The 19,821-nt window shown below is 39.2% G+C and overlaps 1 protein-coding gene across 3 annotated transcripts in view; it reads right to left on the minus strand.

Moving 5' to 3' along the window:
- LOC131224773 (uncharacterized) overlaps positions 1-18,564 on the minus strand; it is a 34,633-nt gene extending 16,069 nt beyond the window's left edge. For 2 of the 3 annotated variants that reach the window (XR_009161175.1, XM_058220126.1), the window contains exons 1-6: positions 18,297-18,564; positions 15,290-15,427; positions 7,532-7,613; positions 7,290-7,366; positions 3,299-3,405; positions 2,055-2,175 (exon numbers count right to left, since the gene is read on the minus strand). Coding sequence is in view for 2 of the 3 variants with exons in the window: in XM_058220126.1 (XP_058076109.1) it covers positions 2,055-2,175; positions 3,299-3,405; positions 7,290-7,366; positions 7,532-7,613; positions 15,290-15,427; positions 18,297-18,521 (750 nt within the window). In the remaining variant the exon portion in view is untranslated. The remainder of the gene's footprint in view (positions 1-2,054; positions 2,176-3,298; positions 3,406-7,289; positions 7,367-7,531; positions 7,614-15,289; positions 15,428-18,296) is intronic. The other variant, XM_058220124.1, reaches the window with a different exon arrangement.
- Between the last annotated feature and the right edge of the window lie 1,257 nt (positions 18,565-19,821).

Genomic DNA, 19,821 nt, shown 5'->3' on the forward strand with positions numbered 1-19,821 from the left:
AAGAAAAAGGAGAAGTAGTGCATATCCCAGTTGGAACAAAAGCCAGAGTGAGATGATATATTATTATTAGCTTAAAAATCTCATGACATAAAAACAAAGCTGATATCAGGTTTCAGGCATCTGTTTATTTAATTATTTTTATCAGTAAACCACAAGGAAAGAATGAAATACAGATACAAGAAGAGCAAAATCATGACTCATGTAAAAACTGAATATGTGAGAAAGAACCCTAGATCCTGATGGGGACATCACGCGCACACGCGCACACACGCTGCCCTCTACGCATGAAAGAGGGCCCCACCGTCGATCTGGCTCGATGACGGCGTCCAGGGAGGGCCTCCTAATTAGAAGACGAAGTTTTAATTCAAAAAATGGGCCCGATAGTCACGAAAAGCCCATCATGGGATCTCATGATCGTGGGTCACTAGTCGGATTAAGTTCATACTTTAGGTTTTGTTTATTTATATTATTTAGAACATCATGAACGCTTTAGATATATTTGATTGGTTTTTGTTTTGGTTTACTTCATCGCCAAGTAATAGGTTGCGCATATGGCGCGAGTTTTGGGGTATAGGGTTTTCCCTATAAATAGGCACCCCTTGTAGTTCTTTTGATTCATTCAAGTTTAATAAAAATTCCTGCAAGTTTTTTTCTACTCTCTGAGTTTCTGAGTTGTGGAAAAATTCAAGTGGGTGCGAAGCCCTCCCTTTTCGAAGGGCTAACTACCTGGTGCGAAGCCACATCTATCCCCATCCGCCCCTACCCTCTCCCATCAATATCTCTCACCTTCTACTATCATCATTGCTTTGAATCCCTCAGTTTTGCAGCTGTTCATCCCCCCTACAGCCAGTTTCCAGAATCTGGACCTGCGAGAGGGCTGATACTTCGACGGAGCACCACGCCCCGACCGCACGTCGGATCGCCACAATATTTGGAGGGTTGGAAGTCCCCCCTTGGCCGACCAGGGCCAAGGAGTCAGTTTGGGGATTCGGCCCCCCACCACACGTGCGGCTAGCCTCAAGCGCACGTGCGTCCGCACCTGGCCCGCTATCCACACGCAGGGGCTGTCTCAGGTTCAAATTTCTTCCTATTTTCCTCTTTTTATACCTAATTTCATAAACTCTAACCCTAGATTACATATCCCTAATTTATTTGCCCCTTTTCTCACCCTAGGATTCCTTGAATTGAAATTGGGGAATCCCTTGGATTAGGGACTGATTCTCATGCATGTGTGGTTGATTTCTATTTCCCTTTAAGCATCGTTTGGTCCATAATTTTATTGATCCAGTCTTAGCCTATGTACGCCTAGACCTGTGCAGATTTCCCTTTAATTGAATGTTTGGACTTTTATGTGGGATATGGAATTTGTGTAATTGTTTCTGAACTAACGTGATCTTAAGCCTGAAATCTCGCACATCATATTTGAATTTCATGTCCTGCATCAGATCCTCAACTCAGTGGAATAGATGTCATAGTAGTGACCATGATTCCCATCGAAAGGACCAACATGAAGGGGTTGCTCCTAGTTCATGAATATAAGTTAACTGGAGTGGAATTCCTGATAGCATAAGAATGTGAACACACAGAAACACAATGATTGGCCATTGTCAAATCTAAAAGACATCTACAACACCTATCAATGCATGATGGTTCTTCAGGACAGTGAGATACACTTGAACATCAGATAAAAAATTTGTTCATATCCTATAGAAAGAAAGAACTAATGTTTCAGTGATATGCCCACAATTTAACTTTTCTAGATACTATAATCTGACCATTCATGACAGCTACGACACTTACAGCATGACATGAATTAAAACAATAACCATTCTTCGTGTCACATACATTCTTTCCATAACGTTATTAATAATTGTAGGGGTCTCTTAAAAGATACAAGATAGAATATGAGGTACATTTACGTATTGATTGAAAAATATGGACGTAGTCTGTGATTCTCAGGAAACTACTTATCAGTAGTGAGTACACATAAACCACAAAACTATTAAGTGCTTACAAGATGTAAAATGAACATGGTGAGAGCATGTTCAACTCACAATTTGAGTTCCAGATGCATAATCTGATGTTGATAATCTTGGAACATCAAACTCCCAGTTGGGAACATAAAGACCATATAGCAAGCTAATGTAGGCTGAAGACAATAAGATAGCAACAATCCTGCAGAACAAAGCAAAAGTCAGTACATTGAAAGACTAATGAAATGCTTCATTCCATAAGGTTACACAAGAAAGTATTGGTGAAAGTACTTAATGCATAAGTAATTTCAATATTGAGATAGACCACGTGATTTACGCAATTCATCAGAACATAGAAAGAACAGTAAAAAACAGCACTAAAATTCTGTCTTTTAGGATATCTAATGAATATTGAAAAGCACTAAATTAACATTGTGGAGTGGAATGGTTATTTGTATGCTCTAGAGGTTTGGATGAATAGCATATTCAAGTTGTGGCATTGACAGATTTACAGGAAGTGTAAAATGAATAAAACTTTACTCATTTCTCTTTTATCTAAAATTATATGGTTAGAAATTGATAATCAACTACCATTGGAGAGAGAGAGAGAGAGAGAGAGAGAGAGAGAGAGAGAGAGAGAGAGAGAGAGAGAGAGAGATCTGCAAAAAGAATAAATTTATCTTCAAGAAACAGGAGTGAAGTTTCAAAATGGCCACGCAATTCAAAAGAATAACTCTACTTGGAACTTCCCCCCAAGCCAAGCTGTCACCATAAGTCTTGCAAAGTATGCTCAGGCACAGCAAGAAGTTAGTTGAAAGTGAGAGAAACACAATAGACTCAGTTGGGTGCTAAGTCTCGAGCAGATCCTAACATATGCCAGAACTTGCTTAAATAGATCAATTACAATGCATTCTGTAACTTGAGTTGCAGATACAGATTTAAATTAGGTTTGAAGCATATATGAAACTAAATTGACAAAGGAAAAAACTGGCAAAGGATTTCTAAATGTATTACTGTGGAAGAGTAGATTAGGAGAACAATAATTATGATGTCTTTGACCATGATGGTGCCAACTCCTCGAACTCCCCACCTCAAGGTGCGTAAAGTGATGATGACATTTTTTTATTTTTTATTTGGAAGATAATCGTGATGACATTTAGAATACAAAAATTCTGAATTTCTAAGAATTTGCACCCAGAACACACCTCTGTAGCATTGAGTTACCACATGAGAATGAGGGTTTATTGCCGTGGAATAAAATGACAAGAATCCATTATCCTTAATATCATTGAACATGTGAAACCTTCAAAACTGGGATTACTTACCATTCAAGGTAGTATCTTCTTACAAATGAAACTGATGAGTCCACCACGGTATTGCTAACAAGCCAGATCTCTGAAATTGCTGCTAAAAAGTATCCAATGGATATCCTCTACAAAATATAAAAGCATAGTTAGATAACTTACAGTCTACTAATTAAAAACCACATAAGTTTCAACTCGACAGTCTAAAGAAAGATTGAATCCAAATGCTCTAAAGCAAATGGTTGTACTTGTTATATATAAAGCCATTAGGAACCATTACGTCAATCACTAGTTCATTACAAATTATGTTATATGCCTAGTTATAAAACATATAGCTAACAGATGTATGTTTTAAGTCAATGTCATTGTATATGTAGCTTTGGGTGCAATCTACGCATTTCTAGTTCTAATTTGATGACCAGTACATGGTTACCCTTTTAAATTTATGCTCCTTCAAAGAAGTCACTTGTCAGTGTCTCGATTTGATCTACTTACATTTTCTTGTCATCTTGGATATATAAATTGCTAAAATCCACAAGAATGTCAACATCATCAAAGTTCTAAAATATCTTCTTCATAAACTTGTTGTCCACAGTAATGGCTCAGGAGTGGAAGCTGTACATCAAGTCTGAAGCGCGACTCAAAGAGGAAGCGGCACCTGGGAAAAGGTTTGTGCAACTAAGCATATTATATTATAAAAACATGCGCATGTGCCACATAGGTGATAGCCATTATTGCTCAGATGTAGGCAATATATAAGAAGACAGCAAACTGACTCTGCTCTTGTACACATGCTACACATGTTTGCGAGTCTAATAATTAGTTGTAGGAGTCTCCTACACAAAGGATTTCCTACTAAGTCCTTTTTCCAAGCTCCTGCATCTGTTGGAGGGCTCCTCAGGCAAATGTGTGAGGCACTCTGGTTTGTCTTAGGATTTTGACTTTTTCACAAGTTCGACTGCAGACACGGCTCTTCTCGCTCTGACACCATTGCTGTGGAGTTTTACATCTTCACCTGATATAGGAATTATTCTTGTATTTGTTGCCCACAAGATAGGTTGGTATTACCCTGGTGTTAATCCTTTGTCATCTGGACCTCAAATCAAATAAGCATTCATGTAATATATCAAGATTGGATCTGTTTCATGTATTGCGATCCACCATAATGTGTTCTCCTGACATACCTTAAAATTTGTGTTACAACATAAGGAGGTCATTAGTTTGCGAATGTAGTATAAAATGCATCAGTGTTGTTTTGTAATTTGTAACATCTTCATGTACCAAGAGCGTCATATTGGGTGTTCACATGCCAAGAGAGGAGTTGTTGGAGTTAGCTTGCTTGTTTGGGTGTGCGGGAGGGGAGTTTCCATCCACTTACCTTGGCTTACCTCTCTGCATTGGTAAACCAACAAAAAACTTTGTGGAATGTAGTAGTAGAAAGGGTGGAAAGGAAACTGGCCAGGTGGAAGAGCAGATACCTCTCTTGGGAGCCACATTACTCTCATTAAAGCTGCACTCTCTAATTTGCTTATTTACTTTGTCCTTATTTCGATGCCCGAAGTTAGTTCTAATGAGACTTGAAAAATTAAGGGATGATTTCTCATGGCAAGAGACAGATGGTGCTAGTAGGTTTCATTTGCTAAGTTGGGATGTAGGTTTCATTTGCTAAGTTGGGATGAGGTGCATAAAGCCTATGACGAGAGTTTGGCCAGTGGCTTTGGAGGTTTGGAATAGAAAAGGTGCATTATGGAGGAACACGATTTTTAGTATATATGGTTGTAATGTCGGCAAATGCTGCACGATGGAATCCTCTCTATATAGGGCCTTGAAAATTTGGAAAGGCGTTGCTTTTGTAAAATCTTGCTTTAGCAAAGGGGTTGGATTTGCGTTGGGTAAAGATAAGGTTTTAGAAAAATGTGTGGATTGGGAAAGAGCCATTGCAATCTCGATTCCCAGGAATTGCTCGAGTATGTACGAATGAAAATGTTTAAGTGGCTCAGTGTTTCTCTCTCAACAGTGATTCTGTAGCGTGGTCCCCTTTGTGTCATCCATTTCTTTCGGCCGACAATGTGGTAGAATTGTCACTTCTTATAAACCACATCCATTTATGTTGCTTAGTTATTGGAGAGAAAGATGGAATGATATGGTGTAGGGATAAATCTAGATGTTTCTAGGTACGATCCTTTGACAACATGTTGTATAGGCAAAGGCCAAGTGGGGAATCTATATATACCAAGCATGTTTGGCTCTACAGTGCTCCTTCCAAGGTAGTAGCCTTTGCCTAGCATGTTAGTAGAGAGGGTGTTGAGTGTGGACAACCTCCAAAAACAGAGAATGATATTGCCAAACGTCTGTCTGATGTGCATGGGTAGCTCAGAATCTATCGATCACTTGTTCATCCATTGCATGTTTGCTTCTTCTATTTGGAACGATATATTCTCCAAGTTTCATATTTCGTGGGTTTCGCCAAACTCTGTTGGGCAGTTCCTTATGGAGTAGCATGGAGTGGCAGTCAAAAAGAACTCAGTAATTTGGCGCCGCTGCTTACTAGACGGTCTATGGCTGCTATGGGAGAAAGAAATGAAAGATTTGATGGGAACATCACAGGACCTACTTGGGTGTACCAGAAATGGAGACGACCACCCACATCAGCGCAAATTTCTTTGTGGATGGGAGACAAGTTCGAGATGGGGCCCGCCAAGCCATTTTGAAGACCCCACATGCATTGGACGTGCATCCGGAAGACCCTACCTTGGGATAATGCATATAGGCTACTTAGGAAATCATTTTTGACATAGGATTTCTATTTCGTATTGATCCGACTGTTGAATCTTGTCGATCAGGCCATAAGGCCACCAAATCTTTTAGATTTGAGCCCCTTGGACTCTAATCTTGCTTTCTTTATGGTTTTTGTTATTTTTAGGAGTTATTTGATGGTTAAGATTGATAATATATGCTTTAGTTTTCTTATTTTGGATGATGGGCCACTTAAGTGAGTGGCATAGTTGTAATTGTGCTGAATTTGAATTCCAAATTTTTTAATTATAAAACCATAAGGGGAGTGGAGTTCCAACCCTAGTGGTGTTATTGAGAAGAAAAAAGAAAGAGTAAAGCTCTTGTGTGAAGGAATTTTCCTCCTTATTTTCTAGAGTTAAAAAATAAAAATAAAAATAAATAAATAAATAAATCTCTTACAATTAAATTGTGGAATGGTAGAAGCTTGTTTGGTGGTGGATTTCAAGGTACATCCTTCCTCTTCTTCTTCTTCGAAAGGTATTCTCTTCATCTCCTATCTTCCTATTTTCTCTTCCATTACAACCTTTTAAACCCTAGATCTTCAATTTCCTATTTTCTCAAATTTCTAAAAACCCTAATTCCAAAATCTCCAATTCCCATGAACCCTAATTTTCATAATTTAAGATTTTCCTCTTTCCTAACCCTAATCATAAAACATACAAATTTGTCCATTAGGTGTGGAACGTGCCTATGCTAAATTGGAAGTTCTATCCTTCCATCGGTCCTAGTTTTAATTGATTTATGTGATTTCTTAGTATGCGAGCATGTGATTTAGGTTAAATCGGATTTTGATTCCTATTGTTTTCTCTTAATTAATTGGTAGGTTAGCATCTTTTATTAATTGAATTACTTTATGGACTCTTTCATAATCTCCACGTTGCATGATAGCATTAAATCATGTGTCCTGCATCAAGATGCCTTCAAAATTTGAGCCACAATCCGAGTTGGGTGGCTTTGAGGGTAGTGGGCCTTGTTAGCAAGAGTTGGGAGTTTTTTTTTTTTTTCTTTTCTTTTCTTTTTCTTTTTTTTTTTTTTGTTTTTTTTGGGCACTTTCTGTTATTATCTTTCAAAATAAAAATAAAAAAAAAACACACATCTTCAAACATTTAGCAAGAAAAACATGCCAGAAGAAAAGTTGAGCACATGTTTGTCACTACCAAATGAACCGTGACGAAGCAATAAAAAATGACAAAAGATGCATGTCATATAAAACTACCTGCAGCACACCCAGCCACCGTATATGTTCTATGTCAACTCCATATGTTAGATTGTTACGCCCATGGAAATATCCACCTAAAAGTAAGTATATGTTAACAAGCAGGTATAGTCCCAAGCTCATAGTCAACAAGTAACTACATAGTGTAAGAAAGTACTGTAATACAGACATCAATCCGTGATAAAAGAACAGCTTCCCTGTTTTCATAAGAGATCTTACTCGAGTATGAAAAAAATGCATACCTTGGAGCACCAAACCCAAGAGAAAGAGCTTAACTGTCCTCACTAGAACCTTCTTTGTTGCAGTTGTCTTGTTAGACACTTTCTGCATGGTGTGAACATTATGATTCAGCTAATTTAACCAATACAATCAACTCATGAAAACAAGAAATTCAGAAGAAATATAGTAAATTATTACAGAAGAAAATGGTGCCAGACATATTTAATAGTAAAATCACCTTGAGAAAATACAGGAACAACATTAGTAAAATCATAATAATGAAAAACTTGTACTGGAAGGAACAGGGGAAATGGTAAACGCAATATTTGGTGAGATCAGCAGTGACCTTAATGAACAGAATCAAAATCAGAAGGCTCACAGGTCTACTATTCTTCTTCTTGTCACAAATAAGCCAATGAATATGTAACACCCCGTACTTTCCAGTACTCGAGTGGTACCATGTAATTTAATTTAATATAAATACAAAGAATAATACAACCTAAATATATATACACTATGAAGTGTATATACTTTGTAAAGATTTAAAATTTCATGCTAAAATGATACATATGTATTTAATGTATATAAGACATTATGAAAATAATATTATATTAAATAAACACAATGAAATATAATTTCACAACATAAAATCAAATTTTAAATAATAATGTAGCAGTGAATAATTTTATATCCGTATGTATACAAAAATCATTAGATATTTTAATGAAATTTTATATTTAACAATATTATGAAATACAAATATAGTTTTAATTAAATATAATATTGTATATTAAGAATTATGTATATTAATGAATGTAATTAGTGGGATGTTAATATTAAAATTATATTTATGTATGAGATTTTAAATATTATAATTATAGGTAAGATATAAAAATAATAAATAAGTATATTAATATTAGTATCAGTTAGTAATATATGTCAAAAGCCTTACAAATGGCACATTAAGACCTTTTAACCGTTGACGTCCAACCTTGGGATGATCTGACCGTCAGATCAATGAAAACACCAATTTAGAGGAAAAATCCGCATGGATGGCCCACCTGGGCATTGTACCCGCCTGAGTTTAGGTTAAAAACCCATACTTGGGCCCACCGAATAAAATGGACGGTGTGGATTTATCCCAAACATCATGGCAGACCCCACTTAGTGATGCGCCTGTGCATAGCTGGTGTACACTCAAGGTGCACCAGACTGCCTGCACGGTCAGACAAGCTCTGACCCGTGCCTAGCCAAAAATGGAGATTTCTCTCTCCAGCTGCTCCCGCCTACGAGCGTTTTTGAAAAACGGAGGGCGTCCGTTTGATGCAAGTGTGGCCCACCATCGGTCACCGTCCCAATGATCCAAACCGTCTATCTGATTTAGGGGGCAGGCTCGACCAAAACCCAACTATCAAAACTGAATTTCATGCACGTGTGGGCACACGAGAACCAGCACAAAACAACCCCAAAAACACAAAATTTCCGAAACTAGAAACTGTCTGTTGCCATGTAGGCAATCCGCGTGAGGGGTTTTCCCCTCTCATCTCAGCCGTTCACTGAGAGAAAATCTCAGCCATCCAGTGGCTCTCCACGTAGGAGAGCATTCCCGCCCACAGGGAAGCAAAACCACGACCGGTATTTGCAATACCAGCCATTTACAAGAACGGTTTCTACCAGAGCCAATCTGGAGCGTTTGTTGTCAATCCGACGGACCAGGAGAAGGCTAGGTTATGTTATAAACATTGGGAGGATTGAGCGACAGAAGCTCATTCCCTATTCTTGCAGCTGCGACAGAAAACTCATCCGAAAGCTTCTTCCTTCCAACCCATCAATGAAACTCCATCGGAGCTTCAACTTGAAGCATCCCCTAGCTTTATCCCACAAAATCAGACCATCCAATGCATTCGGATCTGAGAAAAATGCCCTGCATCGAGATCTGCCATTAATGGCCGGTCTTCTTCCTCGGCGAGCCACGGTTCCTGTTTTGCTGCGGGCCGTGTTCTGATGCAGCTGGGGTGAAGGGAATGAATAGGATAAGGAGAAAAGAGAAGAAAGAAACGAAAAGAAAAGAAATGGAGGAAGAAATAGAAGGAAAGAGAGTAGAGAGAGGGTTGACGTGGTGCAGCTGCACCACGTTGCTGACTCAAACCGAGTCAAGGTTGGACTGAGTTGGGCTGGGTTTGGTTCATCTAGTCTCACTGCTGGACGTCCCAGCAGGGAGAAGAAAAAGAGAGAAAGAAAGAGAGGAGAAGAATGAAGAGAGAATGTGGGAGCTGTCTCAGCTGGTGCCTCACTACCCACTGCACCTGGCAACTCGGGCCAACTTCAGGCCGAGTTGGGTCCGATTCAGGCCAGCAATGGGCCCGGGTTGGCCTAGCTCAAGTGTTGTTGGGTTCTAGCAAGCTGGGATAGAGAGAAGATAGGCAGAGGAAGTGTGCTAGCCTGCCGTCTAGCTTGATTTGGGCTGAGCCGTGACTCGCTGCGTCAACTCAGCTAGGCTGAGACTGGGATGTGGCTAATCTCAGTCACTGTGGGGTTTGGTAGGAAGAAAAGAAGGAGAAGAAGGAAAAGCTAACAATGAAAGGAAAGAGAGAGGAAGGGTGGCTGCATTGTGCTCAACCGAGCCCGAGATTGGGACGGGTCAGACCGAGTCATGGCTTTGACTCGGACCGAGCCTGTCCAGATTTGACGTCCATTGCTGGACATCTCAGCAAGTTAGAAAGAAAAGGAAGAAGGAAGAAAAGAGAAAGAGAAGGGAGAAGGAATGAAAGAGAAAGAGAGAGAGTGTAGATGGTGGTTGTGTTGAGTCGAGTCAACTCGACTCGAACTGAGTCAACTAGGTGAGTCCACCTATTTCCCCAATCCAGATTTGTTTCAATGCATCATTATCATTGCTAACAATGTTATTATTAGTATTGTTAATATTACCAACGATTAACTGCTAGTAGGATATTTAGGATAAAACTAGTTATGATAAACAAATTTCAATTATTAAATCATAGTGTTTCATTTATCATTCTTAAACCTTTGTTAATGATAGTGGATTGCACTAAATGATGTCATCATAATGATTATTAACAAATACTAATTATAATATTAACGTTGATAAATATTTCATAATTGTTAGATTAACTCTAAAATTAATAATACACCAAGCAGGGTTCAAACCCTAAGAAACCTAGCCTAGACCTAAACTCTAGGATAAAATCCTAAAGCCAAGTAATCTAAACTCTAGGTCAATACCCTGGACATAGATAGTATGTTAGGTTTGAGCTAATTATAGAACTTCATAACTCATGGTAGATCACAATGTCTAGTATCATGGCTAGATTCACTATTATAGACTATTAGCATTTGAAAATACTTATCATGGGATTAGTATAATACTCGTTAATGTAATTAGTCCTTATTGTATATTCTACTAATATTACCTATATTATCCAAGAGATTATTAGTCATAAAAATATTAGATAATGTCGGTACGTGCAAATATGAACTTATGAAAATATGGATGGTTTAAAACTCCTATCATGAATGGTATTTGGCCCACGAAACAATAATAATAATATTATTATTAATATTAATATTAATATTAATATTAATCTTGGATTCAAATCCTAGAATCTAAGCATTTAACTAAACCCTGGGATGGAACCTTAATTGTATATTAAAACCCTAAGATAAGTAAATTCAAAACCCTAGACCATGATCTTAAACCTAGGTAGTATATAGAACGTGGATCTAATGGTACAAGTTCATGAATTGTGTTAGGATTCAATTCTAAAGGCGCAAGCGCTTTGCGACACTAGTAAGCGATTCCAAGTATAAGGTGATGATTCTTCCCCTTGAGCTTTCCATCTTCTCATTAGCTTAAGTTATAGGTTTTTATTAAAAATTATAATTGATATCTCTCTCTTATAATCACATGTATTAGCTGGTGGAAATTGAATTGCTATATTGCCTGCTTAATGTTCATCCTGTATATTTGTTCATGCTTGTGAATTATTTGTGTATTGCTTATGGACTTTAAACTGGTACATTAGTGGGAAACCCCCACCTATAAATGTACACCCATACTTGGGATGTAACCCGATTGGTTGTGATTAAAATGGACCTTCGACTTAGTGGTTATTGAGTAGTGGTCTAAATGGATCATTGATGTGGGCCTACCATCTAGGGTTATTGTGTCCAAATGGTTTTCAAGGATGGTCTTTTATCGCATGGTTTTGACACTCGCCCTATGAGGCCTATTTTGATAATTGCCCTATGTGGCTTGTTTGATATCGCCCTATGTGGCTTTGTTCTGATATTTCCCCTATATGGGTTCGATGTTTTATACTGTGTAACCATATGATGGTAAGCTCCATATATCGTAATATGATTGGCCACTAGTCGACGGGTTTCCATTAAACATCCTAAGATGGTAACCTCATGAGCCGGGGATGGTGGTAATGGGACATTATACCCGAGCTGTCGGCCTACGCTGGGCCATGTGCTCCCCGTAGTGACCTTTGAGCTTATCTAAATTGGCTGGTTGTAAATGGACTAATAATGACTTGGCTAATCATGCATGCATGGCATACTACGACGGCTTGGATCATTATGCTCATGCGATTACGCTGCGAGTTGCGCTAATGACTAGCCGATCGATTTATGATGATGACTTGGATCACTCATGCCCATACGATTACGCTGCGTGTTGCGCTGATGACCACTCACATCTTTGGGTGACGACCTCATTGCCTGTCTGGATGTTTTTCCTGGGGCTCCGACCGTCCGGATGATTTACCCGGGTCGATGATTGCATTCATGCATCCATGCACCTAATAAGACTGCATTTACTCTGTTTTGGTTGTCTGGATGTTTTATACTATCTCTTACCTAATGCGGCGGTGTGTAATCTTGAGGAAAATTAACACTGAGTTGGTCACTCATCCATCAAATATAAAACCGTACAGGTAGTACAGGTGGCTTAAGTGATATGCATGTTCAGACTTGATAAGAAGCAGAGTACGATCACCAGGAATGCTTGATTGTATGCTTGGAGGAGTTGTGTGATCTTGCAGCTTATATGCTTTCTATTATTTCTCATGTATTAGATCGTGTAATTCTTGTATTTGTTAATTTTGGAGACATTGGTTTGTATAAGTCATTATGGGCAGCTTCTTGTAAATTTGAATGATAATGAAATTTTCCTTTATGTCGATTTGTCCACACTACGCTCATTTGCTTACTCTGATGAAGGAAAAAAAAATGTACACTCGAATTCGACCATCCTTTAAAGCTAACACTCGGGTTTTTGGGACACGGGTCATATACTCGGGTCCTGAAAACCGGGGCGTTACAGAATATGAATGAGAGTATTCTTGTCCAGGCTTCCTAATCCCAAGCTTGAGAAATTCATATTCTATTGGATTAGTTGCCTCCATCACCTTTAATTGAAGCAAGCTTATAACACATTGTCTGTGATATTAACATGAATGAGTAATGGGACAATTCATGTCATAGCAAACTTTGTTGGTTGTCAAAGTGACCTTCCCCTCAAAGCATGTAGGCTTTCACCTTATATCGGTGCAATGAGAAAGCAATCACAAAATGATCATATAGTGTTTCAAGAGTCAGGGTCTTGGGAAGAGGCCTAATCTACTTCTCCAATCATGTGAGCTATTCAAAGCCCTCTATTTGAAGACATTATGGAGAGTTGTGGACTAAATGGTGGAATGGTTGGAAGAAATACAAATATGTTCCTTTAAGGGCGTGTTTGATTTTCCAAACATTTGGTAAATACACTGCAAGTGAGTAATAATTATTTCATTGGGTAATTACAGCATTGTTATCAATGTTTGATTTGACACTTACTTTTTTGAGCTCTAAACCCGAGGAGAATATGAAATATATGTGGGGCCCACCATGATGTCTGTGTCTTATCCACACCGTCCATCTGTTATGCCAGCTGAATTTAGGGCTTGACCAAACAAATGAGGCTAATACAAAGCTCAAGTGGGCCACACCAAAAGATTTAGGGAATCGATCATCTATCGTTAAAAGCGTATCGGTGCCACTGTTTCCTTTAGTGTGGTCCACTTGAGCGTTGGATCGGGCTCATTTTTTGGCTCATGCCTTAAAATGTTACGTTAAAACTGATGGACGGCTTATATATATATATATCATGGTGGGGCCCAGAAATTTAAACTAATCTTTTTGACTCGATTTTCAAGACAGAAATGCAAGTGCATTTTCAAACAGGTGACGTAGTAATAGTTACTATTTCCCATTGCATTTACATGCAATTTGGAAAATCAAACAGGCCCTAAAATGAACTGAACAATGAGGAAAGGATTCATCTGGTTGATTGGGAAAGTGTTCTTTGCATAACAGAGAGGCCAGTGGTGATATAAGAAAACTCTGTGCCTTCCTTTTTTTTTCTTAACAGTATGTGCCTTCCAATTGTCATTGTTAAATAGTAAAAAACCACCTATCATTTGAACCTAGGGGTCTGGTGCAGAATGATTGATGCAGGACACATGCATGTGGCTAAATGGTGAAGTGAGATCAATCAACAAATTAAATTAAATAATCAAAATCACAAATCACGCCAAAATCATCAAATATCTCAAGAATCCAATATGAAACTATGAATAATCTGGGCCACAATTAACAAACTACGCCATGCATCATCATTGAATACTAGAAATTAGGATCTAATGGATGTAAGAACACCCAATCAGCATAGGAACAAGTCTATTTCAAAAGGGAATGACTATTACAACCTAGGGTTGCTCGATGAGAATGTAGGCTAACCTAGGGTTTGAGGAATTTGGGGGAAAAGGTAAAATTATGGTTTAGACGATTTAATTGGCTACGGGATTTTGAAGCTTGAGCCTTACTTGAAGAGAATTAGGGATTTGAGTGGTTGGAGGATTTGGGTTTTATGTTAATTAAGAAAATTAGGATTCTAGGGTTTAGAAGATTTTGGGAAAATTGGTAAGTAGGGAGTCTAGGGTTAGGTGGGTTTTAGAAAGGGAATTAAGGGTTTTGATGTGAGGTAAAAGAGAATCCAAAAGGGAAAAGGGGTGGACCGTACGGCCAGCCTAGGGGCTCGCACATGTGGCCATACGGTCATACATGTGGGTTGTTGGCTAGGGTTTTGGGGTCCTCAACGGTTGGGTTGAAATTGGATGATGAAAAGTTGAAGAAGAAGATGATTTGGATGAGAAGGGGAAAAAAAAGATGAAGTTTAGAGAAAATACAAATTTAGGACAGAAAATAAGAGATAAAGAAGATGATAGATGGGAAGCCTCGCACCTCCGTTGAATGGAGAATGGAATCACACCACATCCAAGCTCCAAATCACATGGGGTATTATCCAAATCACATGAAGAAGAGAAAACACAAAATACTTTTTTTCAAAATAATGGCATTAGGGCTCCCCCTCCCCCCTTCTCTTTTATAGTCTCAGAAAGAGACTTTTACCAAAAAAAAAAACTCACTCAGGAAAGAATTCTCATTAAAAACCTCTATCTCAAGTAAAACATAAAATAGTCCAAAGATAATTTTTAAAAATGACAAAAACTACTCAAAACAAATAAATCTAAATTGATACAAAATTACAAATAAACTAACTTAACAAAGAGCCAAGAGTTCTATAAGAAAAAAGGAAGGAAGAAAGAGAGAAAAAAACAAAAAGCAACCATACAAAATGAAGTTTCTTCAGCAAAATCATTTGCAAACCTCAAGCAAGCACCATGCCATGCTGCACCCGGAAGGAAAAGTCTGAATACCTTGAATACCAGACCTATAGAAATACCGACGCTGAAGAGGAAAAACGGCATTACAAAGTCTGCAAGTGTGACGCCAAACCATGGGGAGTGATTTATGGATGGAAAAGCTCCTCCAGCATCATCAACTAAGATCATCAGCTGCAAAGGGACCAAAACAAATGAGTGAAAAGAGCAAGTACACCATGAAACTTCAGATGGAGTAGAAGGAAAGGAAAAAGAAAAAAAACCCCAACAATAAGGCATACAGCATTCAAGAATGCATTGTGCACCCATAAAAGAAAATTGTTATGATTCATTCAATCGACAAAATCAATTCTACTGATTAAAAACACAATACGACAAAGAACAAATGTAAAATGACAATGATTGCAAGGTGAAAACATGGTGGCATTTATGCGTCCTTTTTTACCAAGTGAGAGAGCTAAATGTGTTAAATCTGCAGTGAACTAAACTGCAAAATTAATGAAGCGAAGTAATTATGTTTGATTTTGACCTTCTTTATACTTTTATATTATAAGTGTAAATGGTTGAGAATAATGGGGGAAAAAATGTAGCCCACGATTTGCTTAAGTTTGTTATATTTAGTGATTGATGACCCCAATTAGTTGTGATAATCAGTATAATGCATGAATCCTATTGCTTCGATATCTTGGGTCAATAATTCATGAGAGCATAGAGATTGAGAAGGATTTTGCCCATAGAATTCAAGTTGGGTGGGAGAAGTGGAGTTGTGTCTCTAGAGGCTAATGTGATTGTTGTGTACCAATCAAACTAAAGGGAAAATTTTATGGGAAAGCTATAAGACCAGCCATAATTTATGGGGCAGAATGTTCGGCAGTTATGGAACAACGTGCTCATAGGGTGAGCATAGCCAAAAGGAGGATGTTGGAAAGATGAGGAAGGATAGAATTAGAAATCAATGCTTTCTAGGGGACTCAGGAGTAGCACCAATATGTAATGCGATGAGGAAAAGTAGACTCAGATGGTTTGGCCATGTGAAACAGAAACGAAGAACTGCACTGGTTAAGAGGAGTAAGTTGGTTCAAGTTTAAGGGTTTGAAAGGGCAAGAGGAAGACCCAAAAGGATATTGGTGGAGGTAATAAGAAAAGACCTAAGGTCCAGTAACCGAGGATATGGCCTGTGATAGAGGGAATGGTGAAATAGGATTTGCACAGTTGATCCCATCTGGTCAAGATAAGGCTTAGATGATGACAATGACAACAACGATGATGATGAATGCCAAGATGATGATGATGATACAAGCCCAATGATGATGATGAAGAATGCTTAGATGATGATGATGATTACCTCTCTCTCTCTCTCTCTCTCTCTCTCTCTCTCTCTCTCTCTCTCTCTCTCTCTCTCTCTCATGATGACTGCTAAGATGATGACGATGATACAAGCCCAATGATGAAGAATGCTTAGTAGACTCTCTCTCTCTCTCTCTCTCTCTCTCTCTCTCTCTCTCTCTCTCGCGCGCGCGCGCGCGCTAAGATGATGACGATGATACAAGCCCAATGATGAAGAATGCTTAGACTCTCTCTCTCTCTCTCTCTCTCTCTCTCTCTCTCTCTCGCGCGCGCGCGCGCGCGCGCTAAGATGATGACGATGATACAAGCCCAATGATGAAGAATGCTTAGACTCTCTCTCTCTCTCTCTCTCTCTCTCTCTCTCTCTCGCGCGCGCGCGCGCGCGCGCCAATTGCATCTTGGCCGTGGACGGAGGGCCCTATGGAACCCACCATGATTTAAGCTGTCCATCCATTTTGAGAAATCATTTTAGGTCATATCCCAAAAATGAGGCAAAACCAAGGCTGAAGTGGAGCATACCAGGAACAGTGGTAATACTAATGCCCACCGTTGAAACCTTCATAGGGCCCACCATGATGTTAAATTAGCCATCCAACCTGTTCAAAAGGTCACGTAGACCTAGATGGAGGGATAATGCCCTGTGTGGTCCATTTGAGCCTTGGTGGTGACTTTTTTAAGCCCATTGTGTGGTACTAACACCCACTGTGTGGTCACTGGATAGTTCCATTTTTATTTTATTTTTTTTGGTATAAAACTCATACATCATGATGGGCCCACATCCTGATTTGACCATTTTTTGGGGGGCACACATCCTAATTGGACCAGATTATATATTTTTGGGCCAAGAAACTTATTGGACCACATTTTTTTGTGGTCCACATCCTAATTGGACTATTTTTTAGGGACCACATCCTGATTGAACCAGTTTTTTTGGGGACCCATGTCCTGATTGGACCAGATTTTTTTTGTCGCCCACATCCTAATCAGACTAGATTTTTTGGAGGCCCATGTCCAGATTGGAGTAGATTTTTTAGGGCCCACATCCTGATTGGACTAGATTGTTCATGGTTAACTGTTTACACTCAGTTGTTTGTCCTCATAAAAAGGCATTTGAATTCAAGGGGCTACTTCTATGACTTACCTAATGCTTGGTTTAACACGAGGATCAACTCTATGCTTTATTGAAATGAGCCCACCTAATAATCTATCTTAAATGAAGCACTTTTATGTCATTTGACTATTTCTTAAGGATTTACCTTTCCAAGCTATGTTGGTGTGAATACCCAGATACAGGATATAAACAATTTACAGGCTATCCAAACACAGACAAACAGGACAGGCTGTTTAGAGGAAACTCCGGCCCCCTTGAATAGAGGGGGTTGATGTAATTTTTTTCCTTAACTGTTACGCACTGATCACAGGGTTGGGATCTTCCAATCAGGCAGATTTTTGGATCATCACCCCTCCATGGAGGAGCCCGTCATATCAACGGACTGGATCACTGGACCATGGCTTCCATTTGTAAAGACTGGGAGCATCCAGACCCTAAAATTCCTCAGTAATTTAACCACGATACAAGAATCTAACCGACGAATTACATCATCTAAGCTCTAGATAATGGTAGAATCTAAACCGGAGAAACTGGAAATCAGAAATCAAACAGCAGAGACATGGAGAAGACCAAGTAGGCATGTACCGCTACGGTCAGACCGCGGAAGACATCGAGAGAAACGAGCCGTTGATTGGGATTGGTAGAGTTCGGTTTGGCTCGATCTTCGTTCTGAAGGAGGGGCTGATAATCGGACGGTGAGGATGAAGGGAGGATCTCAGCTTCTTCTGAGATCGATTCTCGGTTGGCAGAGGAAGGAGGAGGGTGGAGCAGAGGAATCCGTTCTTCACTCACTGCAACGACAGAATCCATTTTTCTCCTGCAAGTCGCGCGCAGGCGGCTCGTTCGGATTTATGTAGTGAGGAGTTATGTGATACTTTGCATGCATATGCCGTCCACGTGGCATTCATACACCACGATCGCAACCGTCAAAATCACAGCACAAACTTCCAATCGTTCAAAATTCAAAATCTACTGTAATTTTTATTTTAACAGTTCAATAAGTGGTCATAAAATGCACCGTTGATGCGGAAATTTTCAACGGTGCAAATTCAGTGTCTGATAAGACGTGGCTAGGATTGTCCTATAATTTTGATTATTGGCTTTGCCGGCAGATACAGCTACTTTTAACGGTTTGGAACTTTGGATCGATGTATACATGTGTGCCACGTGTACATGGTGGTGTGAAAGTGTACGAGTGGGCTTCCTGCCATAGTAACAATTATTTAAGTAAATGATTTGCAGGAGCTGAAGCCTAACAAATTCAGATTAGATTGGTCAAGCTATCTTACCCTCCAATTCGTGGACTTGTTTGTTTAAATAGTTCCATTGGATTTTTCATTTTTAACGGTCCACTAAATGTCTCCAATAGTCATATTACAAATAAGATTATTTTTTGGTTAATATAAATCTTAACCTTGGACCCACAATTTCTTTCCGTTCAATTTAAATTACTTGTATGCCATGCCATTTATGCAATTTTTAAGTGTTGCTTATCATCTATCACACACACACAGTCTCTCTCTCTTAGTAGTGCCTGCGTATCATCAGTCACACTTCGTTGGAGTACTAAAGTTTTTTTTCGTTTTTTTTCTTAACGCACGCACACACACCCACTCACGCGTAGTGGAATTTCACCACCTATGGGTACTCAACCCTTGACCCGGTGTTGAAACTCTTGACAGTCCACTACCGGAGCAAGAGTAAGGACATTGGAGTACTAAAGTTCATCTAATGAATACTTATGGGGGCTGATCTCAAGACTTAAAAATCAGAATTTTAATAGGGCCGAGAAACAGTTCAAAATCCGGGCTAGACCTGCCCCAGGTCCGGTCTTTTGACAGCACTACTGGCAGAGTGTGAAAGTTCACACGCATGCACTCAAGTATCCTCCGGTTTCAGTTCAATCAGGATCCAAACCATTGCTCTGTTGGACCAGAGTGGACGCACAATGACCAAGAATCTCATGCATAGACAATCCTGACTTTTCAACACCTACTCCTGAGAAAAATAAGGCAACAGTCCACATTCAACCAAAAAAGGGCTAAGATTAGTGGCCAGGATCTTCTATGCATGATCCATCCAAGGTGTACATCATAGAACCACGCGGACC

The sequence above is a fragment of the Magnolia sinica genome, chromosome 14 (genome assembly GCF_029962835.1).
Source record: "Magnolia sinica isolate HGM2019 chromosome 14, MsV1, whole genome shotgun sequence".
Lineage (NCBI taxonomy): Eukaryota > Viridiplantae > Streptophyta > Magnoliopsida > Magnoliales > Magnoliaceae > Magnolia > Magnolia sinica.